This window comes from Leucoraja erinacea, chromosome 36 (genome assembly GCF_028641065.1).
Source record: "Leucoraja erinacea ecotype New England chromosome 36, Leri_hhj_1, whole genome shotgun sequence".
Taxonomy (NCBI): Eukaryota; Metazoa; Chordata; class Chondrichthyes; order Rajiformes; family Rajidae; genus Leucoraja; species Leucoraja erinaceus.
This window is the reverse complement of record NC_073412.1, coordinates 1,194,755-1,220,946: the sequence shown is the minus strand read 5'-3', so window position 1 is coordinate 1,220,946 and position 26,192 is coordinate 1,194,755. Positions and strand designations below refer to the sequence as shown.

General features: G+C 40.1%; 1 protein-coding gene across 18 annotated transcripts in view; it reads left to right on the top strand.

Annotated features, from left to right (window-relative positions):
• The window catches only part of myo9aa (myosin IXAa), a 137,787-nt gene that overhangs the window by 11,063 nt on the left and 100,532 nt on the right, over nucleotides 1–26,192 (top strand). For 15 of the 18 annotated variants that reach the window (XM_055662862.1, XM_055662864.1, XM_055662866.1 and 12 more), the window contains one exon: nucleotides 10,181–11,096. In XM_055662862.1, the coding sequence (XP_055518837.1) occupies nucleotides 10,254–11,096 (843 nt within the window). In that variant the 5' untranslated portion in view covers nucleotides 10,181–10,253. Of the gene's footprint in view, nucleotides 1–6,277; nucleotides 6,746–6,794; nucleotides 8,188–10,180; nucleotides 11,097–26,192 lie in introns of those variants that run through there. The other 3 variants (XM_055662878.1, XM_055662867.1, XM_055662865.1) reach the window with 2 other exon arrangements.

The window sequence follows — 26,192 nt, the reverse complement described above, 5'->3', positions numbered from 1 at the left end:
TAGTGCAAACTCCATCATCAAGTTCGCCGACGACACTACTGTTGTGGGACGTATCACTGATGGAGATGAGTCCGAATATAGAAGTGAGATTGACCGGCTGACCAAATGGTGCCAGCACAATAACCTGGCTCTCAACACCAACAAAACCAAGGAACTGATTGTGGACTTTGGAAGGGGTAGGATGGGGACCCACAGTCCCGTTTATATCAACGGGTTGATGGTGGAAGGGTGAACCATATGACTTGTCCTGTGAGTGTAACTAGGGCCATGAGAATTTGGAGAATTTTGTAAAGGATATAAGGCCTGTATCCATCTTTTAGGGTGCCGAGACAAGATTTCAAGAGGCAATGAGAAAAGTGGAATCATGACAGCCTACTAGACTTCTTGTTTTCTGCCCTATCTGTTATCTTAATCTTGGTGATTATTGATTCTCCCATCTTCATCTCCCATTCTCACAGCACCTTCCCACGTCAGTGTGGAAAATGAAACCCGTTTTACCTTTTCCATCATTTAATAAACCAGTCTTCCCAATGTATTAGATATTCACTTACACTTCCTACCATTCAGTGTACTGCATTCAGCGCTCTCACTGTAGTCTTCCTCTACACGTGAGACGCTAAATGCAGATTGATAACCATTTTGCAGTCATCCTTCTGTTCCATTGGCAGTGAGGAGCTTGAGTTTGCATTTGCCTTTCAATTTAATTCTCCATTTCTGTCCCACTCTTTGTTTTCAGCCTTCTACGTTGCTCTACTATAGCGTCATACAAGAGTGAGGAACAGCACTTACTTTGCCATCCATTGGGCATTTTGCATCTACCTGGGCTCTGATTTTTAACATTATTTTAATTTTATATGACCAGATGTCAGCTATATCCGTTATCAGTTTTTCTTTTCTCTATAACTGCCATTTTTGATGCATTGCTGTTTTAACCAATTTTGTCTGTGCCCTATCACAGATATTCCCTCTGTTCTCTACCCCCCCCCCCCCTTGCAGCTTAAAACTGATTTGTTTTCTAATCATTCCAGTTCTGGTCAAACGTCCTTGACTGGAAACAGCTTTTGCTTTTTTTGTTGCTTGTTTGGGATACTATTATTGTATTTCAGAAGTTGGATCCCAAAGTGGGTTGGTACCAAGTTAAAATATTAGTGTACAAAATGGTTTGCAAATCAAACAGAACTCTTAAAAGAGCAGGAGTGTTTGATTGGGGTTGTTTTCTATTATTGCAAATGATAAACCAATTTCCTAAGTATATTCAAAAGTCATTATATTTGAATAGGTAACATTTTGAATTTGGTTTCTTAGGATGGGAAATAAACAATGAAATAAAAATCAGGAAAATAAAAGGTCAAGCTGCTGAAGCCGGACTGAACAATAGATTCACATATTTGCTTCCTTTGCAATTGTTTCTGTTTTAGTAATGTGTATTGTTGATAGGAAGCCAGTGTACTAAAGGGTGAGGAGAAAGGAACAGACTGCTAAATATGGTGCATCTGGAACACAATTTGTCCAAAGGGGCTGTATCATAGTTTCCTGACTAGCGCCGTCAAAAATAAAGATCAGTTCCTTTCAGTAACTTTTTTGTTATTCCAAGATATAAGCTTCTTTACAAATTTACTGTATAGTGCAATGAAAAGATCAGTTAGACGTCCACCCAGTTCGCCCTTTTAGTAAGTTACTGTGTGTATGCAACTCGTGCAGTGTTTTTAAGATCGATTTGTGCTGTTGAGCAGCCACAAGCTGTGGTGGGCAAAACCACAGTGTTGGAGGAACTTTTCGGGTCAAATAATGGGAATGGACAAACAATGTTTCAGGTCTGGGCGCTTCTTCAGACTGAACAGGCTGTGGTGGGGTTGAAAGAAAATTGCTCTGATCGAGGTAGGCGTGTTTGTGTGTATAAACAGGAGGCAATTGGTAAATGTGAAATATGGTTTTGTTGTACAAATGGTTCTGCTGTGAATCATTTTTACATCAGTAATCAGCTCTAATGTATGTTGATGAATTGGGGAACGCTATTTATATATTGTGGTCCAAATAGGTTATGTACATATATAGTGCAGTATCGGTCAGAAGATGCAAGAGGCTGGAACTAGAGAACCGTGTAAAAGTTCCGATGGAAATTGACAAGCAGGAAAAAAAGCTGTCTTGAAAAAATATTTTTGGGATAAAAAAAGTCTCCACAGTATTGGATACCATTGTCACTTAAGAACACAGTCTCAGTTTCACTGGAAGTGGCCATTGAATTTAACAAGCGATTACAATGAAACTTAAATAATGTAACTGTTAGTATTTTAACTTATTTTGATGTGGAAGCTTGTATTAAACTGGTATCAGCTGCCCCGTGTTGTGATACAGTCCCTGGTGTGAGATTTGTCCTGTTTATTTGGTGGTCTTTGGGGCAGGATTCAGGTCTCAGTTTGTCTCCTCTCTGCTATCAATATCTTCTGAAAGAATAATGAATCTTGCCAATGCATTTATTTTTAAGAGATTGATTAATACCCGATTTCCTCTTGGAGTGAAAGATGGCCAGATTGTCAGTTTAACACTTTTAACAAGAGGTCGGATGAATATGTTTATACATTGTATAATGTCCTGTGCATGGACAATTTAAGCTTTATTTATAATGATTCTTTAATTTTTTTGGAGCTGTGGGAATATTACAAACAAGGCATTTTTTCTCCCATTAAAATCTAGCATAGGTGAAAAAATACTGGGAGTCATTGACTACTTCAGGGACGTTAGTTTGCTGGATGATTTGGATAGAGGCTACTGTGGCTGCAACGGGCCTTCATGTGCAGCTGCTGCTTGGACTATGAAAATGGCGTCACCCCCACGACTTGTCTATATACTTTGTACTCAATCTGGGGTTGTGCTTGTGTATAGTAATACATTTAATGAATGTATGCAAAAAGATTTTCACTATACCTCGGTATATGTAATAAAAAAACCTTGGACCATTCGATTAAATAGGATAGGTTGGCAGTATCTCCCGCAGATATGTTTTCTGTCTCCTTTGTTACAATTATTTCCATGAACTGGAAACAAGTCGTATTAAGATGAATAGCTTCAGTGGATGATGCAGTTTAATATACCATGATCTTAATCCATAAGGACAAAATGTTCCCTTTTCTGTCATTAGTAACTAAAGATCCATACTTCATCCTTGAGTTACACTTAAAAAAAAAACATTGGCAGGTCTAGGGTTAAATATTGTTCTGACCAAGTCATTTAGATGGCATCTTGCATCTGGCCTCTTCTAGCCTGTCACCTAATATTGACAGTAGACAAAAATGCTGGAGAAACTCAGCGGGTGAGGCAGCATCTATGGAGCGAAGGAAATAGGCAAAGTTTTGGGCTGAAACCCGTCTTCAGACTGTTGTGAGGGTGGGGGAAGCGGGAAGAAGAAAGACGAGGTGGAGCCAGTGGGCTGTGGGAGAGCTAAGAAGGGGAGGAGAAAGTAAGGTCTACCTAAATTTAGAGGTCAATGTTCGTACCGCTGGGGTGCAAACTGCCCAAACGAAATATGAGGTGCTGCTCCTCCAATTTACAGTGGTCCTCACTTTGGCCATGGAAGAGGCCCAGGACAGAAAGCTCGGATTCGGAATGGGAGGGGGGGTTGAAGTGCTGAGCCACCGGGAGATCAGATTGGTTATTGCGAACCGAGCGGAGGTGTTTGGCGAAGTAATCGCCAAGCCTACGCTTGGTCTCACCGATGTAGAGCAGCTGATATCTAGAGCAGCGGATGCAGTAGATGAGGTTGGAGGAGGTGCAGGTGAACCTCTGCTGCACCTGGAAAGACTGCTTGGGTCCTTGAATGGAGTCAAGGGGGGAGTTGGAGGAGCATCTATTGCAGCCCACTGGCTCCTCCTCTTCCTTTCTTTATTTGAAACGTTTATACAAAGAACAATGCAACAATATTGTTGGAGGCAGTTGCCAGATCCCAGCCCTGGATGTTGTCTGTCGATTTCCTTCCACACATGCTGCCTGACATGCTGAGTTCCTCCAACACTTTGTTCAAGATTCCAGTGTCAGCACTCTTGTCTGCAGTTGTTTAATTTTTTTAATAAATAACTAAATGGTTGGAAATAATTTCAAGTTATTACTGTACCTTGCTGGACACTCCTTGTACAGGTAGTTGTTAAAGTAAAAGTTAAATTGCAGACAGTCCACAGATTATTTGACTCATTTGTGGAAGTAATGAAGAATAGAAAATAGTTATGCTTAATCATGCAGTTCTGAATTTGCAGGAAAATTACAAAAGTCACCTTGAGGGTCATAGAAACATAGAAAATAGGTGCAGGAGTAGGCCATTCGGCCCTTCGAGCCTGCATCGCCATTCAATATGATCATGGCTGATCACCCAATTCAGTATCCTGTTCCTGCCTTCTCTCCATACCCCCTGATCCCTTTAGCCACAAGGGCCACATCTAACTCCCTCTTAAATATAGACAATGAACTGGCCTCAACTACCTTCTGCGGCAGAGAATTCCAGAGATTCACCACTCTCTGTGTGAAAAAAGTTTTCCTCATCTCGGTCCTAAAAGATTTCCCCCTTTATCCTTAAACTGTGACCCCTTGTTCTGGACTTCCCCAACATCGGGAACAATCTTCCTGCATCTAGCCTGTCCAACCCCTTAAGAATTTTGTAAGTTTCTATAAGATCCCCCCTCAATCTTCTAAATTCTAGTGAGTACAAACCGAGTCTATCCAGTCTTTCTTCATATGAAAGTCCTGACATCCCTGGAATCAGTCTGGTGAACCTTCTCTGTATTCCCTCTATGGCAAGAATGTCTTTCCTCAGATTAGGAGACCAAAACTGTTCGCAATACTCCAGGTGTGGTCTCACCAAGACCCTGTACAACTGCAGTAGAACCTCCCTGCTCCTATATTCAAATCCTTTTGCTATGAATGCTAACATACCATTCGCCTTCTTCACTGCCTGCTGCACCTGCATGCCTACTTTTAATGACTGGTGTACCATGACACCCAGGTCTCGTTGCATCTTCCCCTTTCCCAATCGGCCACCATTTAGATAATAATCTACTTTCCTATTTTTGCCACCAAAGTGGATAACCTCACATTTTGGGAATGGGATTTCCATCTCATGTTTGTATAATTTAAGTTTCCTTTTTCACTTTTTGCATTCTCCTTACACTTCCTTGATATGCTTTCCTTTCCTTTTGCCTGGAATAGTAATCATTTAACAGTAAAAAAGAGTGGAATTCCGATGTTGGTTTTGTTGAACCTTTCACTGCCCTGGCGGCTGGAGCCAGTTACAGTTGATGGATTTTTATCCTGTCTCCTTACCTGTACATCTAAAAACTAAGGTGTGTAATACAGAACACAAGATAACAGAAACAGAGGGAAGTCTCTTGGCTCCTCAAGCCTGCTCCACTGTTCAAAATCATCATGGCTGATCTACGCTTGTCTAAGTTCCATGATCCAGTTTTCAAGGTCCACAATTTTTTAGACTTTTCACATTTATTTATCCCTGCTATGAATATATCTATGATCTACCCTCCACCACCCTTTGGGGCAGAGAATTGCAGATATTCACTACTCTCGGAATAAATTTCTGTCCACGTTGATTTTTAAATGTTTCCTTGGTTTGCAGCATGTCCCTTAGTAACTTTCCAACTCAAAAAGAGCCCAACTTTTAACCCCTTATGATCTAATAAATTGGAATTGGGTCACTCATTTTTCCAAACTGCAGACACAAACTTAAGTATCTCTCTCTCATCCAAGAATTAGCCTGGTGAATCTCCTTTGGGCTAACTCCAATACAACTATATTCTTTCATGGGTAAGGGATATATTGTGCACAGTATTCCGGGTGTGGCCACACCAACATCTTGTAAAAGTGTAACAAAACACCTCAGAGAGAAAGGAAAAGACTACAGATGCTGGAATCTTGAGGGAAAAAACAGACTGTTGGAGTAACTATGTGGGTCAGGCAGCATTTGCGAAGGGAAATGGATGGACCACCTCCCGAACCGAAATGTCAATTGTCCGCTTCCCTCTACAGATGCTGCGTAACCTGTTGCGTTCCTCGAGAAGCCTGTTTTTGGCACTTTATTCTTGAATTCCAAAACCTTTTGCAATAGTCTCAACATGCCAGCTGCTTCCTTAACTACTTGTTGGACCTGCCTGCTTACTTTTTGTGATTCATGCCTCAGATGTTTTACTTTAATTTATTAAAACTAATTCAAATTTTGAACATATCAGTTGAACAAATTCCACAGTATCTCTCACATTTCGTTTTGAAAATTACAGATCCCTTGTTTTAGTTTAAAAACAAATGACAGGAAGTAAGTAGTTGTCCAACACCAATGACATTTTCTTTCATTATGACTCGGTGAATGGAAATGACGCAATGAACAATGACCGATTTATTTTTGTTTACTCCCTTGGCCAGATTTATTGAGGAGACTAATTGTGTTTAGATTGGGTAACTTCGTACATATAATTGTGAATTATGTGGCGTGCGCATAGCTCGACTGATAATATTGTAGCAGCAGAAGTCGTGCACTGTTTCAAAAACAACTCTAAAATAGAATGGTTATACGGTATTGGCGTTTGTGTGACTCTTGTTACAGGGCGGTGCAATGGTGCAGCCAGTAAAGTTACTGCCTTGAAGTGCCGGCGACTTGGCTACAATCTTGATCTGCGTATATTTTGTACGTTCCTGTGAATGCATGGCTTCCTCCATTTGTTCTGGTTTCCTCCCAATTCTCAAAGACATGAAGGTTGGTAGGTTAATTGGCCCCTGAATACTGCCACTATTTTGTAGTAAGTGTTGGAGATCATGGGGAATTGAGATTTAAAAAAAAAAAGGATTAATTCAGGATTAGTATAAATGGGTAGAAATTGCTCAGTACAAAGTCAGTGGGCTGAAGGGTCAGTTTCCGTGATGTATTGCAATTACTGCACTAAGGTTGCATGTTTTAAGGAATCGGGGTTAGTTTTGTTTTCTAATTAATCCATTTTGTTGCATGGTGAAAAGTTTCCTTCAATCCAGTTTAGAGAAAAAGATTGTATGATTCTTGTGGTTAAATCTCTTTCTCATTCACTGACCTCGCTCCTATAGAGGAACAGTCGGCTTTGTAATTCTCTGAAGGCTTTGAAATGATTTCTGGTGACATCTGGCATTCAAAAGGATTCGCAGGTTTTGGTGCAGGGTTTGCAGAAAGGATAAAGTGTTTTTAAGCTGCAAGAATGTTTTAGTTTAATGAGTTAAAGTCTGGTGAAGCTGAGCGAAATGCAATGCCTGGGCTTGCTGCTTCGGCTGCAATGGGAGTGGAGTTTCTGTGTGATGTCATTCCACTTTGCAGATTCTGACTCCTTGCTCACTGCAGTTTGTGTGATTGGTTTAATAATAACACAATATGCTGTAACTAGGCGGTTGCTTAAAACAGTTTGTGTAATTGGGTTTCAGGCCATTGATTTCTGATAAAGGCTGACGATCTAATCAAGTTGCTAAATGACAGGTGATACAGGAGAAGAAAAGGTGCACACGCGTGTGTGTGCGTGCACACGCGTGTGCGTCTGCATGAAATACTCTACCTTCAGTGAAATATGCATGATGATGCGCATTTGCTTTGTTTTAAATGCTTTATTTTCTTGAACTATTGCTTCTGAATGCGGAGACGGAACATTCTCAAAGAAAATGAGCTATTTAACATTGATGTGGAAAAGCTGATATTGGCCATTGTGATCTATATATCATTTTTAAATTAATTTCTAAACTTTGTTCTCATGTTTATTGCTTTTCGCTGCCACTCGCTGTGACTGGATCTAGAATAATATGTTCAGTTTTGCTTTGCTTACTTAAAAGCGTAGAGGGAATGTCGCAAGCATTCACCAATCTGGTTCTGGAGATACCGTTCATGAAGGCCATGATCGTGATAAATGATAGAGCAAGCTTGAAGGGCCAATTGGCCTCCACCTACTTCTAATTCTTACATTCTTATTATGCATTTCATCTTTCAGTCAAATTATAATTAATCTCTTTAGTTAGATGTAAATAATCATTTCCCATCAGTATGAAAAAATGTCTTGACCCGAAACGTCACCCATTCCTTCTCTCCAGAGATGATTGATGCTTGTCCCGCCGCGTTACTCAAGCATTTTGTGTCTACCTTCGATTTAAAGCAGCATCTGCAGTTATTCCCTACACATTTCGAATAAAGTATGTATCTCAATAATTATGTATTAATTGTTAGGAATTTTGCTAATCTACATAGAACAGTGCAGTACAGCACAGGAACAAGACCTTCAGCCCACAATGTCTGTGTCTGACAATACCATATTTCTCCATTCCCTGCATATCTATATGCCTATACAAAAATCCATTATTGCATCTGCCTCAACCCTGCCCCTGGTTGTGCATCCCATGCACTCGCCACCCGCTCAGCAAAAAAAATGACCCGCGCATCTCTCACACTCCTCTCACCTTAAAGCCATGTCTCTAGTATTTGATTCTTCCATCCTGGGAAATAAGTTCTGACTGTTTATACTCTTAAGCCGCTCATAATTTTATATAGTGTGATGCCCCCCCCCCCCCCACCGCAACCACGCGTTGAGGGAACGGGATCCAACAGGTCCCATTTGGTCTAGTACCCCCTGAAGATTATGTCCTGAAAAAACTTGGGCAAACTTTTCCATCTTTAGTTTCTATTCCCCTCCTCTATATATTTCTGGATAAAGTGCTGACTGCAAGGAGTCAGTCAGGGGAACTAACCAAAGAAAATTACTTGTCTGATCTGTTGAGGCTTACTTACCTGACCTTGCTGTATTTTTAATTTGTATTTTTTACCACTTGTCCTCATGCAGCTACCAAACAACATTAAACAGTCATATTTGCAGTTAAATTAAGATTTATGGGGCAGACAATACCTCTTTAAGTAAAATTATCCTAGATTCATATTCTGTTCTCACCAGATTGCAGTGGTTCTCAGCAATTGAGTTTAGTTGAACTCAATTACTGAGAACCATTGCAATCTGGCGAGAGCTAGAAAATTTATAATAGAAAACACTTGTTTCAAGCATCAGCCAATCTACGTATTTTATCCAAGTATGCCATTTTAGTGGCTTGAATTATTCTATTACTGGTAGGCCACTTTTCATAAATTGGTCATTAAATTTAGTCCCATCTCACTAAACCTCCACGACAGAAAGATACACTAAACTCAAACTTCCAAAAATGTTGAGTGAAGTGGCGAAGACATGGCAGAGGAACATGTGGAAACATGGGAGTTCGTCCACCTGGATAGAAAAACTGGCATTGCAGATGAACAGGGAGGTGAGGGGCACTGGATGCAAAGAGGAATAATTAGCCTATTTGTCAGTGGTTCTTAACCTGGGGGTCGTTTTGGGCTTTACTGGGGGACACAAAGGGATCAAAAATAACATCCATTTGTTGAGCCCTTTTTTAGGAACATACCACATACAGTATTTTGTTTGCGTATGTGCCTACGCATGCCAAAAAGGTTAAGAAGCAATGATCTATATTCTGTCGGCAACAGAAATAGTGTAGGTAGAAATTTATAAGTAACTTGATTGCTGAAAACAAGCAACAATTTTACGTAACAATTTGTAATAGTGTCCCAAACACTATGGAGGGAACTGTATACATAAATATTTGCACTCATCTTTCTTGCATGATTTATGAAATATTGGAAGCAAAATTACAACTGCTTGTGGAAGGGATTTGGGGAGAGCTCTATCCTTGTTTCAACGTCTTTTGCCTCCTAGTTATTGAAACACATTTCTGCAGATTAACAGCATTCCCGTTTATTATATATTCAAATGCATCATAAAGTTTAGCCTACTACAAACTTCCAAACTTTGGTCAAATTGTGGACAGAAGATGATATAGAGGCTTCAAAGGGATAGAGACATGCTAAGCATATGGTCATTAGGGTTAAGCTGCGAAGTAAAATTAGGAAATATAATTGTGCTGCTAGTTGAGTTGCTCATTCTTTTAAAGGGGACATGGAAGACTCCTGCAAAGTTGCATGATTCTTTAGAGTTGCAATTTTATTTGGTAATGTAGATAATTGAATCTGCCAAGGTATTTATTAATTGAGCCTTTTTTAAAGCTTTTGGATTGTTGTGATAACATTTTGCGTTCTTAAGTGCAGCCGGAAATGTGATTTCTACTTCTTTTTGTTGTATTTTAGGTCTGATATCATGAAGAAGGACTGGTCCTCTGTATGGATGTGTTATTAGTGCTGATGGCACAACTGATCCAATATGAATGTGCATGATGTTGGTGGAAGACGACGATTTGAAGACAATGAATTTACGTTACGGGTATACCCAGGGAATATAGCAGAAGGCACCATTTATTGCCCTGTCGCTGCGAGGAAAAGCACCAGTGCAGCAGAAGTTATTGAAATTCTTATTTACAAATTACAACTAGAGAAGACAAAATGTTATGTCTTGGCAGAAGTGAAGGAATTTGGTGGGGAAGAATGGATACTCAATCCAACCGACTGTCCAGTACAACGCATGATGCTTTGGCCACGCACTGCCCTGGAAAATAGTTTCAGCAGTGAGGACTATCGCTTCCTGCTTCGAGAGAAAAACCTTGATGGTTCTATTCATTACAACAATCTGCAGTCATGGCTGAGGGTGACGGAGGAGCGGCGGAGTATGATGGAACGGGGTTTTTTACCTCAACCACAGCAAAAAGACTATAATGATCTGTGCAATCTACCAGACTTGAATGAAAACACACTTCTGGACAACCTGCGTAATAGGTATAAACAAGAGAAAATCTACACTTATGTTGGAACAATTTTAATTGCCATAAATCCTTTTAAATTTCTTCCTATTTACAACCCCAAGTATGTAAAAATGTATGATAATCACCAACTGGGTAAACTGGAGCCCCATGTATATGCTATTGCTGATGTGGCATACCATGCCATGTTACAACGCAGGAAGAACCAATGTATAGTTATTTCGGGCGAGAGTGGCTCAGGAAAGACACAAAGTACGAACTTCCTGATCCATCATCTAACTGCTTTGAGCCAGAAAGGATTTGCCAGTGGAGTGGAGCAGATTATTCTTGGAGCTGGACCTGTGCTAGAGGTAAGATTCATCACGTGATTTCTTCTTAAGGGAATTGAAAGAAAACCTTCCTTGAAAGTGAACAGATGTATTGCTTTATTTTTGTTTAACGGCAAATTCTCCATGAAGCAAGTACTGTAATGCTGTTTGTGAGACATAGTGTACCAGTGCATCTGGTGTTAAAAATCTGAAACTCAAGCTGACTAATCAATGTAAATGTGTATCCCAGGTGCCTATAGGTTCCTCAAATCTTATTTTACCATGCCCCATGTCAGAAAATGTAATTTATGGTCCAACTCTCTCACTTGTCATTATATTAGTGATCAAATGTAAGTTTGATCGATTTCTTGTTTAAAGTGCTGCTGGCTAAATATTGAAGGTCATTCATTTTCAACATGGTAGTTAATTTCAAACTAGTTGGGTTTATAATAACAGCTGAAGTGTTGTGCATTGCATATGGTTATTTGAGTAACCTGATTTGCTATCAGCCTGTTACTGATTAATGTTGATTATTGGAGAATTCAAGTGCAAACCTGATGGATGTTTGGTTAGCCGTCCGGTGCTGAAGGTCATTGTATTGCTGGCTGGGTTCATATTTGTTATGGTATTTTTTAGACAGGATATTAAGGCACTTAAACCTCGCAAATATGCATAAACCTCCAAGCGCCTTAATATCCTGTCTAAAAAATACCATCATTGGCATTCCAGAAGTGGTATTGTCAGGTAGTGTTCTGCATTAAGTAATTGGAAATGAGCAATTGATTTTTCATTTTCTTCCCGAGTGGCTTACTTTCATGCATCCCATTTGACACATACTCAAATTTTACAGTGGGTATCAGTTACCAGATAGTTACCAGTTGCAGAAATCTTGTTAATTCTATCCTGTTAACACAATTCTCACTCCAACAAAAATTGCACAAAAGATAGACAGAGTGCTGGAGTAACTCAGCAGGTCAGGCAGCATCATTGGAGAACAAGGATGGGTGACATTACAAGTCGGGACCCTTCTGCAGACTGAATTACCCTGACTTGCTGAGTTAGTCCAGCACTGTGCGTCATTCTTTGGTATAAATAAGCATCTGCAGTTGATTGTTTCTGCTTTTCCATTAATACCAATAATTTTGAATCATTGCACTTAACATATGAACAGGAACATGGATATCATTTTTCAGATGTTTTTGATGACTGTTCAAAATATTTCTGATCATATGCAACTATTAACAACACAGGTTTGTGTGTGCTATATTATCATAATTGTGGTGAAATGTCCCTAGGAAGCCTTTTCACTACAACTGAAGCAATTCAATACAGATGGGTTAATTTTCCAAATGAACTGTGAATGTAATAAATGAAATCATGAACTGAAAAACTGCCAGAGTAGCTGTTTGATTTCTTCAAATGGGCAAAACATTTTTAGTGAAGAAGCAATTTACTTTTGTTACTTTCAACTTAAAATACTTGATTTGGTTCACATGTGGTTGTCTTTACATTGTGGAAACAAAGCCAACTAGATTACTGTTTTCTATCCGCAGTGGTGACCTTGAATATTCAACTTGCTTGTCACTTGAACTTTCCATCCCACTCCCACCTCTGTTTTTAATCTCGAAATACTGTTCCAACAAATATCGATGCAAGCTTGAGGATAGAAATCTCTTCTTCCAACTTGGCATGTTACGGGCTTCAGGGCATGTTACGTGCTTCAGGGCTCGGCATTGAATTTTTAAAAATCACGAAAGTCAGCCATTCTATTGTTGCATCTCATGCTATCAACATTTAACGTTTATTTATTTTTCCTCTGGTATTATAGATATAATTTATCTTCAGTTTAAGCCTCCTCAGTTGTACCCTTTGTTATTCCCTAGCTTTTATAATAGTCTTTTTCTGCAACTGAAAACTTGATTTTTGACTGTTTCCATTTGTGAGTTGGTTCTGATTCTCTTTCCATAGAGTATTTGTTCTGTTTAGAGAACATTTTCACAGCATGCACATATTCACAGGAGCCTGCATGGTTACAAGCTATGCCTTGCTCTTTGTGGGTTATGTGGACAGACCTTTCTTTGGTTTACTCGGACCCCTTCTTCATATCTGTAGCATGAATGACTATATTGTCCCTGCCCTTGTATAGAACTTCAAGATTTATCTGTGTAGGAAGGAACTGCAGATGCTGGTTCAAACTGAAGATAGACACAAACCTGGAGTAACTCAGTGGGACAGGTAGCGGCTCTGGATCTCAAACGTTACCCATTCCTTCTCTCCAGAGATGAGGGGGTGGGGTGGGGGGGGGGATATGGACTGGATGCAGATCAGTGAGATCAACTCAGCTTAGCAACTTGTATGCATGGATAAGTTGGGCCAACAGTGCTGTTTCCATGCTATATAGCTTAATGTCTGACTCCAGTTTGGTTAATTATTCCAATTTCGCCAGCTCTGCATGTTTTGAAAAAAGAATACTGCTTCTGAGATGGCTTCCTCTATGTCTGACTATATTTCTCTCCCACTTGGGTTGCGCTCTCATAGTTCTTAACCATGCCTGGTCTATTTCCCGCACTTATACTCTCAGCCCTGCCAGCATCAACATACCAACATCATCCTCCATAGTTTTCATCACCTTCAATGAGATGCCAACTCTAGACGCATCTTCCACTCTGAGCATTCCAGTGGGTTACTTATGGAACACTTTGATTTGCTTTTTTTCTTCTATTTCCATCAACTGCACGGTTTCTGAGAACAATTGTGCAAACGTTAGAAGGGATCATGGGATATGGGGGGAAAAGCAGGAATAGGGTACTGATTTTAGATAATCAGCCGTGATCATATTGAATGGCAGTGCTGGCTCGAATGGCCTACTCCTGCATCTATTTTTCTATGTTTCTATGTTTTTTCTAATTCAACACGGAAATTGTAGCTAAGGTGGAAACAAAATGCTGGAGTAACTCAGTGGGACAAGCAACATCTCTGGAGAGAAGGAATGGGTGACGTTTCGGGTCGAGACCCTGCTTCAGACTGTTGCTAAGGCATTGTTTAGTTTACATTTCTAAGCTAGATGGACCATGAGTATTCAAGGCTAATATTCTCAGTCTGTATTATATTATTAGTGCTACATTTAGTTTGAGTACTCTGAGGCCACTGAAATTACTGTCACAGAGTTCTGATTCCTATTCACTCTCCACTGTAATACTGGAAAATAAGTAAGAGTAGATACTGAATGAATGGAATGCCAACAATTTAGCAGGTGAGGGAATTGAATATATTAGTTAATAATGCAACTTTCCACCATTCACTATGGGCTTATTTGTTTTCCCCAGATGTCTTCATTAAGATTTGATGTTATTTTTCATTTTTATTCTAATCTTTAAAAGCAAAATGTCTTCAATGAAGGAAAATGTACTTTTTTATTGCTAATTATAATGCTCCTATCTCCTATGAGCTAGAATAATACAATTATTTATAAATCTTTTGCAAAGTATTTTAATGAGTTTGAACATCTGAGTTAATATGATTAGAGGTGGATAAAGGCAGGAAAGACTAGGAGAGTATGCAGATCAGGAATGGAAATCCAAAGGTTTCTGATTGGCGACTTTCGGAACTGGTTCTAATGAAGTGCCTTGGAGCTGAAACACCAATTGCTTCTCTCTCCACATGTTGTTTGCCCTGATGAATACTGCCAGCATTTTCTGTTAATTTCAGAAATGATTTCTTGCCAGCATACGAATGTCTTTTTTGACAGCTAAATTGTGACACATTAATTATACAATCCAAGCGAGGAAGCCTGTTCCAATTGAAGTATTGGTTGATTGCTCAGAGCAGCAGGAAATTTGCATTGAAATGATCTTGTAAATGAAAACAAAGGAAAACAACAATCATCAAACATAATGATAAACTGACCTGTAGACTGTTCATGATAAACATTGTCATGCTTGCAAAATGTGGGCTAGGAATCATTTTAAAATCACAAAGTCTAAATTGTCTTAATTTTATTTTGGAATTCCTTAGATTCTGGTATGGCCACATCCCATAACAGTGTTTCATGTTTGTTTTTCTCTGCACAATGATAGGATAGGGAATGGAATTGAATGTGCCAAGTTCTGTCAGCCAGGATAGGTCTCTGTATACTGGGACTCGTGCTTCTGATGTATGAATTATTGCTGCTGCAATTTTCTTGGCAGCATGTTTATACATGCAACAGAATTGTTTAAATCTGTTTCGCAGGGTTGAGCGTTAGTGCTGTAAACAATTGGCAATATGAGAGTAGTGCAAATTAGCCCACTTAGAATACTGAAAATATTGAAACAAAAAATCACCCCTCCATGTTCTCCAGAGGTATTGAATGATCTGCTGAGGTACTCCAGCACTGCTGTTCTTTGTGTCTTCATCCTAACCCTAATGGGAATCCCTGAACCATAATCCAGGGAAGTGCTGGAACATACCTGCCTGCACCTAGCTATAAACTTAATGCCAAAAAACTAACCCGGTGAAGCATGAAAGATGCCCACCTGAACCTTAGTGGCTAAATGCATTGCAAGCACACTTTAGACGGTGCCTGGAGACCTGTAGGAGCTAGCAAATCCTGCCTACAGCACGATCCTGTGCCACAATTGCACTGGAAAATCGCACATATGCACTCAGTAGAAGATGCCTCCAGTAAATCCAACCCTTTGCACTTTTCCAGTCACCCGTTAGCCAGGGTAACTCACCTATACTCACCCGGTAGAAGGCGTGTCCAGTCCTGCAGAAGACAGCAAATACAATCCCATGCACTCCTCCGTTCTCCTGTAGCCAGGAAAAATCGCTCTTCACTTGTATGCAACCGGCAGAAGGACCCTGCAACACCACATGTTCAGCCACAGCAGCCCTTTCAACACCTCAGCACTCCTGACACTCCGGGTTCAAAAGATAATTACACCTTCACTGTACCAGTACTTTCAAAAGCTACATGGTGCTATTATTAAGCCCCCAGTATTCATCAAAGCCAAGGTGCAGACTGGAAAAATAATACTCCAAAATTAAAGCGTGCTAGTGCAATGCAGGGTGGCGTTAAGTTAGCTATGCCTGTATTTGATCAAACATTATGTAGTCTCTCAGCAGATAAGAAATATCTTTGACATAGTATTGGGGTACATTTACACATGCTGTAGTTAGCTGGGGGCAGCAACCACCATTACATTAGCTAGCCCCCATAGTGTGTTTCTACGGCTGGAAATTATATTTCCATCTAACCAAAACCTTTTAATAAAATTCTATTGTTTTTAAAGTTGCTGCTTAATAGCTGTACATTTGTTTGTGTTGGGCCCCAGGGAACTAAAAGGGAGGGGGGGGGGGGAGGGGGGGGGAGGGAGGGGGGGGGGGGGGGGAGCGAGAGAGAGCAGTAGAAAATATAAACCACAAATTACCGAAGAAGAATACAGTTGGAGCATTCCATCACCTTCAGGCAGCTTTTATTCAAGAGCAGGGTAAACGTGAAGATGTTAATAAAAGCCCATTGCAATAAGTTGAGAGCCAGAGGATTCAAGACTTTGAATGGGTGCTTTGGCCTTGGTATATTCCTCAGCACACTCCACCTGATGCACAGCAGGTAGGAAGAAATGCCAAGATCCTGCCTAAAATAAAGGGAGATGTGAGCTTATCTTCAATGGCCTGCCACTTATCTTATCTTCTGCCTGTTCCTTACAGGATCCCTCTCCCACCCCTAGTGCTCTCCCCACCAGACGCACTTTGATGAAACTCTCCTCTCTATCGGATTTATTTTAAGTTCTCTCATTGTTCTCGTTCCGCTGTTCATTCTGATCTTCAACAATGTCCGTACCAAAATGCATGACCATAGTTATGTGCCACCTACGACCTTCTGGCGACCCCTCCCTCTCACTTCTATATTCTATCTTCCCTCTATGTTCAGTCATGATGCAGGGCCTCAACCTGAAACATCAACCACACCATAGCCACCTCAGATGCTACTTGAACTGCTGCATTCTTCCAGTAGTTTATTTTTTGAGTTCCTTCGCTGAGTGAATCTAAGACAGAAATCAGGAATCAAAGACTATAGGGTTAGTGTTGGATAGTACTCAACGTAAAAGATCAGCCACAATCTTATTGAATGTCATGGGAAAGTGAAGGTCTGAAGGACCTAAAGTTCTTGTGTAGTACACTTTGTTTACCACTGAGGATCACTGGAGCATTCTCCCAAAGAAATACATCATCATGAAACCCTCCACGAGAATTCCCAAAATTCCAGATCTGTTTCTTTGCTGATTCCTCAACATACTGATTGTGAAAACATCCTCAACACTTTAATGCTAACTTTAGTCTTCCGTAGTTTTTTGGAACTAAAACAGTACGTGTCAAACAATCCACTACAAATACAGAGAGACATAAAACTGATACCAAATCAGAACAGAAATATGAGACCATCCTTTACATCAAAGGAAACTCAGAGAACATCTTAGTTAAGAACAGTAAAGTGTGCTCTGATCTATTACCAGTCTCATGACTGACATGAAAGTGGTTACAATGACAGCATTATCCAAGACCTAATGCTAGAGGGAGGGTTGGGGTTTCACTGTTATAACTTGAACTGCGTGCATTAAATGGAAGAAGATGCTAATATCAAAGGGGTGAACATTTACAAGAAAATTATACTGAAGAAAAATAAAGTTGGTATAATTGTTCAATGTTATGAGTCTATTTTTAACAGCTCTAAACTTGAAAGGTACAAGCAGACGGCAGAAATGTGGTGTCTCTTGTATGTTACCTCAGCGTAATCTACAATTTTAAACTTTTGCACTTACATATGATTGTGCCTAATGTAAAGATAGATTGTTGCTGAACTGTATGTAAAAAAGAATTTTCATTATGAGTGACAATGTACCATTGTATCTAAAAATAGAGCTACAGTGTAGATACAGGTCCCTCGGCCCACTCAGCCTGCCCCAACCAATGATCACCATTACACTAGACCTATCCTCCACATTGAACGCAATTTACAGAAGCCAATTGACTTACTAACCTGCACATCTTTGAAATGTGGGAAGAAACCGGAACACATTGAGAAAATTCATGTGGCCACATGGGAACTTACAAACTCCATATAGACAGCACCCTTAGTGAAGATCGAACCTGAGTCTCTGGTGCTGTGAAGCAGCAGTTCTATGGTTGCACTACTGGGCCGCACAATTTGAGTATATTTGAGACTGGTTGCAAAGCGCAGTTCCAAAAAAAAATCTGTTAATCACTATTGCATAATGCTGATCATGCTTTTACTTACCGCTGGTTGATTCTCCCACCAGTGAGAACTTAGTATAATTACATTAACACTGATTAATGTAAATCTGGAAATTTGAATGGACTCAGAAGTGGACAGCTCTCATTTTAGTGACAACCATTCAGTCTCTACTTGATTGCAATCATGCAAACCTTTCTTAAGGTCAGAGGATGAAATGCAACATGGACTTCGATTAAGAGTAACTTTAAATGAAAATCTTAATGTCATCAACTCCATGGATCATCTCCAGAAGCTACCATCTCCTTCCCTCTGTTATTTTTGTACCTGGTGGCATAATCTTCCATCCTGGTTTCTATATTCACACAATCTGCCTTGCATCTCTTTAATCCTGATGACACCTTCATAGTAAGATGTTGCATACAATACTCAATGCTGGGCATGCCACAGCATCTTACCACGTTGGAAATTTCAAAGTTCATTCTTTCAGGATTTTCTAAACTGCTATCTTCCCCCATCAGACTAACAAACTTTGGCATTCTATTTCATTCTAGAGTGCCATTTTAAACTACTCATACAAGACTGCCATGGTCAGCTACACAATATTGTTCTTGGGAGCAAAGACGTCCTTCTGCAGTTGCACAGGGTCCTGGCGAGACCACACCTGGAGTATTGTGTGCAGTTTTGGTCTCCAAATTTGAGGAAGGACATTCTTGCTATTGAGGGAGTGTAGCGTACGTTCACAAGGTTAATTCCCGGGATGGCTGGACTGTCATATGTTGAAAGAAAGGAGCAACTGGGCTTGTATACATTGGAATTTAGAAGGTTGAGGGGATCTTATTGAATCATATAAGATTATTAAGGGATTGGACAAGCTAGAGGCAGGAAACATGTTCCCGATGTTGAGGGAGTGCAGAACCAGGGGCCACAGTTTAAGAATAAGGGGCAGGCCATTTAGAACAGACGAGGAAAACCTTTTTCACCCAGAGAGTTGTGAATCTGTGGAATTCTCTGCCTCAGAAGGCAGTGGAGGCGGATTCTCTGAATGCTTTCAAGAGAGAGTTAGATAGAGCTCTTAAAGATAGCGGAGTCAATGGATATGGGGAGAAGTCAGGAACGAGGTACTGATTGTGGATGATCAGCCATGATCACAGTAAATGGCGGTGCTGGCTTGAAGGGCCGAATGCCCTACTCCTGCACCTATTGTCTATTGCCTATAACCCACAGAGCAGTGTAATCAGTTGTTGGAGATATTGTAGCCATTTTTATTCTCGTTCACTGTCCACATTTGAGAATTTGCAGTATTTAACAGTAAAGAAAATCAAACAAACCAAATTGGGCACCAAGTCCTTTACCATAGTCCCAATCCTAACTTCACATAAAGAAATTGAACCCGGTGCGTTCCTTATCTTAAAGTTTTGAGAACCTCTGAGCGAAAGAAGAAGAATTACATGATCCAACATGCAATATTCACACATTTTAAATAATTGTATGTTAAGTGCAAGTTGCCGTGTAATAGATCAAATGATGTAAGATCATGTTTGAGAAGATCTGAACTTGAAGATGCAATATATTGAAGTACCTGCAGCATGTCAATCTTTGGCCAAAATCCTTCTACAGATTTACCATAAAAACAGTTTATGGGGATGCATTACACCTTGGTTTGGCACAGCTCTTCACAAGATTGCAAGAAGTTGCAGTCGTGGATGTATCCCATTCTATCACCCAAACCTCTTTCCACTGTTGACTCCATCTACGTTTTGCGCTACCTCGAAAAAGCTTCCAACATAATCAAAGACCATTTTCACCCGTCATGCTCTCATCTTCCCTCTCCTGTAAAGCAGAAGTTACAAAAGCTTGAAAGCATGATTCAGAAATAGCTTCTTCCCAGCTTGTATCAGACTACTGAGCAACTCTTCCATAAATTAGATTGCAGTCCAGTTCTCCTCATTGTGGACTTTGGTCTTTTTAATATCTGTACCGCTATTATGCAATAACACTATATTCTGTACTCTGGTATTTTTCTCTTTGCATTGCTTTTTGTGCATGCGTATGGCTTGAATGTGCTATTGTATAGTATTATTTGACTGGGTAGCATGCAAACAGATCTTATAATTGCATCTTGCTGTTTGTGACGATAATAAACCAATATCAATATTTTCCTTGTGATTTCAATAAATTGCTCATATTTGCACTTATGGGTCGACAGTTAAATTATTTCACAGTTGCACAGTTTGAAAGTATTCTAACTAAATGTTGAAGTACTGATAAAGCAAGTGTTAGCTATTCTTATGAAATATAATTGATGCAGGACTTTTAAAAGATTCTGCAGAAAACAATTTCAATAGATCAATGTAGTTTATAGAAGTAGCCTTAACCTGTTGCTTTTTACACCTGAGGTGGAGAGGGTGCATGTCAGATAACCATTTTAGCTCCATATATTTTGAAGGGAAATCATGAACATTAATTAGCAAGCAGTGTCAGCATTCCTAACATGCTTTGGTATGCATCATTCACGTGAAGAACAGAATAGAATGTGCACAATCCAGTTTAGGCTGACCAAAGATAATGTGCTGGTGTGGGCTACCTCATTGCAATATATCAAATTCACAACCAGGCAGGGAAAAGCAGTTCTGAACTTATCCTCAGTGGATTTTCTAGTGTGTTGTATATTTTTCAGAAAGAGATGAAGATTTTGGTCAGAATGTAAGAACATCATAATCAGGAGGAAGAGCAGCCTACGATGCTATTCAGTCAGCTCATGCCTACCTAGGCTTGGCATCAATTCCATTCTGCTGCCATCATATCTTTTACTTGCTTGTCTTTTACATGTCCGTCAATATATTCAATGACTTCACCTCCACGACTGTCAAAGAGAATTCCAAAGGTTTGCAACTTGAGAGAAAGAAGTCCCTCTCATCATCTCCATCTTAAATGGCTGGCCTCTTTTTCTGAACCTGTGCCCCAGGTTCTTGATAACTCAACTGGAGGAAATGTTATCACATAGTCCTGAGTATCATGTGATTCAGTAAAATCACCTCACCCTCTTAACCCAACAGAGCTTACGTTCATGTGTCAATTTTATTTCAGCCCAAGACTCATGACTGTGAACCTTCCCTTCATTGCCTTCAATGCAGGTATATAACACCTTAAATGTGGAGACCATACTACTTACGGTATTCTGGGTGAGGTTTTGCCAGTTTGGCAACATTTTGCAGCAAAGTTCACTTCTTAAATGCTCCGTACATTCTAAAGTAATGTATGTCATCCATCAGAATTCAGAATTATCTCCTTTGTCTTCTGAGGAAATGAAGGCATTGGGGGTGCTTTTTGGCTGTGGCATCAGTTGATCCAGGACAAATTGTTGGTAATATTTTTGCCCCAGAAATTGAAGCTCTCAACCATTTCCACTTCAACACCATTGCATGTTGTGTGTATACTACTCTGCTTCCTGAAGTCATTGATTAGCTCGTTGTTTTATCTGACTTTGAGGGAGAGGTTCTTGTTGTGACACCATCTTACTAAGCTTTCAATCTTTCTGTACTTGTAATTGTTTGAGATCTGCCCCAAGAAAGTGATGCCATCTGCAAACTTTTGTAAAGGGAGTTAGGCCAGAGTTTGGCTGCGCAGTCATGAGTGTTTATATCCTTATGGGGCACACGTGTTGAGAATTATTGTGGAGGATGCTTGGTTGCCCTTCCTTACTGACTACAATCTATGGGTCAGGAAGTGAACCATCCATTTACAGAGGGGAATGCTGAGTTCTAGGTCCAGGAGGTTGGATTTGGTTTTGTATGGAACTATGGTGTTGAAGACAGGATGATAGTCAAGAAACAGGACGTAGGTGTCCTTGTTATCTAGGTGTTCCACAGATGAGTGTAGGGCAAGGGAAATGGCGTCTAGTTTGGACCAGTTGTGGCAGTTGGCAAATTACAGTGAATAAGGGCTGTTGGAGTTGAAGTGCGCCATGACCAATCTCTCGAAGCACTTCATGATGGCGGATGTCAGAACCGTCTGTCTGAAGTTAAAGCATGCTACTTTGTTTTTTGTTGGCATTAGAATGATAATGGTCTTCTTAAAGCATTTGGGAACCAGATTGGAGGAGGGGGGAGTTAAAGATGTCCAAAAATACTCCCACTAGCTGGTCCGGTCAGTTTCCAAGTACATTACACGCACAACTTCCATCTTCTTATCAAGGTTCTAAAGTGCACTGACATCTTTACCTTTGTGCTCAAATCTTTTGGGAATAAGGTCATGTTAGTCTTCATTGTCATGGACCCAACAGCAGTGGTTCAGGAAGGTGCTCACCACCACCTTTGCAGCGATTTAGTAATGAGTGATAAATGCTCACCTTTGCATGCAAGTCAGATCTTGAAGAATTGAAGAGAAAAAATATGTAGACTATCACCATCACTTCATCTGTTCCTCAGCAAATGTACCCTGCTTGGCTCTCAACAACAAATAAGGCAATTGACATAGCGTTGGCTTAGTGTTCTGTAACTGGAGAGACACTCTTTTTGGCCATAGGTTTATCACTCACTGCTTCCATATGGGAAATGCTGAATCGTCTCCAGCACTTGCAGCAAAGGAACGTGGCATGTGATGAGTGGGTATATCAGATTGATGAATACTGCTTTCTTCAGTACTTGATTTCTGTGGCAACGAGCTGAACTACTTTGAGCAGGATGGGCGTGGGACTAACATCAGAAATTCAAATATTTGTTTAAACAAGTCGAGGCATTGTACTTGAGTTAAACAATGGAAAACAAGTTAAAGCCAGATTAAATATCACTTGGTGACTGGATTTTGACATAATTAATCCATTGGTATGCATAGTTAGTGTACACAAATCAGAAATCATTGCTGGAGAAACAGTACAACTTAGAACATTCTGAAGTTTTGATCACAGGTTAGGTTTGAGAAACGGTCACGGTATTGATTCTGATGCTTTCAATAATTGACAATTACAAAACCATCCCTGTGATGTTTTCATCAACTTCTGCCCCCTCAGTTATTGCCATACAGAATGCTCTGTGGAATGCAGCGTAATGTTTAGAGCACTGTACTTTTATTACAGCAGATACATGAACCATCAAAGATAATTGTATGAGATTCTAATTGTTTACTCAGGCATAATTACCGCTAGAAAAGTTAGATACAAAATGCTGGGGTAACTCAGCAGGACTGACAGCATTTCTGGAGAGAAGGAATCGGTGACGTTTCGGGTCGAGACCCTTCTTCAGACTGATGTCAGGGGAGTGGGCTGAACAGAGATAGAAAGTAGTTGAAGACAGTAAGACTGGTGGGAGAACTGGGTAGGAGGAGGGGTGGAGAGAGAGGGAAATCAAGGGCTATTTCAAGTTAGAGAAGTCAATGTTCATACCGCTGGGGTGTAAACTACCCAAGCAAAATATGAGGTGCTGTTCCTCCAATTTCCAAATACTGCTGGACAACTTGCCTTGTCTGATTATTTTGTTGGTATTCCGGATACTAGCCCATTATAATATCATTTCAGTTATAACCCTTTTGAGACATTATCTTCCACCATAATATAGTGAATGCTTCAATCCCTACTTTTCTCTGTAAAATGATGACGTTAAGAGTTCCTGGTCAGTGAGAATTCCTCATTGTGATTGACTAGCTTGTCTACCTGATGGTGTTACTGTTGTTAAATGAAGACCAGTCATCCATGGCCTGTCACCTGTCACCCGATAACCAATGTAAGGAATTCATGCCAGAGATAATGACAGATCTTTACAATCCAAGTCGGCAATAAATACCATCGAAGGTAGACACAAAATGCTGGAGTTACTCAGCGGGATAGGCAGCATCTCTGGAGAGAAGGAGATGCTGCCTGTACCGATGAGTTACTCCAGCATTTTGTATCTACCTTCGATTTAAACCAGCATCTGCAGTTCTTTCCTACACATAGTAAATACCATCGCTTCATTACTGACAACAAGAGTTATTTGAGCCTTACATTTTGCAATCATTCCTCCCCCTTGAACTCCCATCCCTCCTTTCTCTCCACAACCGACAAGAATGATCCCAGGAATAACTGGGTTAACTTATGATGAGCGTTTGATGGCACAGGCCCTGTACGCGCTGGGGTTTAGAAAAATGAGGGGGGACCTCATTGATATGTACCGATTAGTGAAAGGCTCAGATAAAGTGGATGTGGAGAGGATGTTTCCATTAGTGGGAGAGTCTAGGACGAGGGTATTGTCTCAGAATTAAAGGACGTTCCTTGAGGAAGGAGATGAGAAGGAATTTCTTTAGTCAGAGGGTGGTGAATCTGTGGAATTCTTTGCCACAGAAGGCTGTGGAGGCCAAGTCAATGGATATTTTTTTTAAACAGAGATAGCTAGATACCCTACGGATATCAGTGGTTATGGGGAGAAGGCAGGAGAATGGGGTTAGGAAGGAGAGATAGATCAGCCGTGATTGAATGGCAGAGTAGACTTGATGGGCCGTATGGCCTAATTCTGCTCCTATCATTTATGACCTATGACAAAAGGTTGATCTTGGGTTCAGAATTATAAATAGCAGAACTTATGGTCTTGGCATTAAAACTTGTGCATATGTGTGTACGTGATACACTTTAATAACAAAGTAATCTCCTGTTTTGAGATTATTAATTTGGAGTTTAAGGTTTATGATGCTTTTTTGCCTTGTGTTTCAGTCATTTACATTTCACATCTGTGTGTTCTTCTGTGAATAATGAAAATGTGAAGCAAATATAATGTTGTGTAATCTTTCAGGCAAATAATTAAAGCAGGAAATTGCTTGTGCTGCAAATAAAAGCAGGAAAGCTTTGAAGTTGTCCCAGTGCAGCTGAAATGTGGCGTTAGAGTATAAATGAAGGACTGGCGAATATAATGCAAGCAAGGAGCCACAATAACAATAAATCAAACCAATGTCCATTGTGAGTGCGCACTCTGACGCAAGCTGTTAGTTTTTTCTCAGAATGGATTAGTTCCAAGAAACTATGGTCTTACATTTAGAGTTTTGTGTTAGCACAATCTTTAATTCTGTTTGGTGATGATTGGGTGGAAGCAATTCGACTGCAGTCTTTTTCCATTTTTGCATAATGAATAATTATATTAAAATAAAGCCCCCAGCTCCTTTTTGTACGTTTTAGTATTATTACTGAAAAAACCCCACAGGAAAAGTCATACATCCTGTTGAAGTGGTAGCAAAATATATGAATGAGTGGAGTGTGACTGATGTAGCTTACAGACTTAAGTGTGGCCTTTGACAAGGTCCAACATGGGGAGCTGGTCTGAATGGTTTGAACCCATGGGATCCAAGGCTCCAAATTTGGGTTGTTAATAAGAGACAGAAATGGAGCTGTGTTTTTGTGATTAGATGCCTTGTGACCAGTGGTATACCACAGGGGTCACTGCGGGGACCTTTACAATTTGTTATAAACATTACCAGGATGTAGATGTGTGAGCAATGAGTAGTATGTTTGCAGATTATGCTAACTTGGTGTTTTTTTGATAGTGAGGAAAATGGCTGACTACAGGATGATGTAGATTAGCTGGTATGATGCAAAGTGGAATTTAAACCTATACATGTGAGGAGAAGCACTTTGGGAAGAGTAAACTGGGAACATACACAATAATTGGACTCTTACCTAAATCACAGTTATGTCTCTCACAGTTAAGTGGAGTTAAGCATGAGATAAAGAAGATCTGGTAGGAGTAGTATTTATGGTAATCTACCTGTGGTGAGATGACATACTATAGAGAAATGTAGATCGGTTAAATGACTAGTCAAAGATCTAACACATGGACTGTAGTACCTGGGTCTTGTGCTTGGATTCACAAAACGCTAGTTGCAGGTTCAACATGTAATATGGAAAACTAACAATGTTACTTATTGATTTGAAAATGGAATAG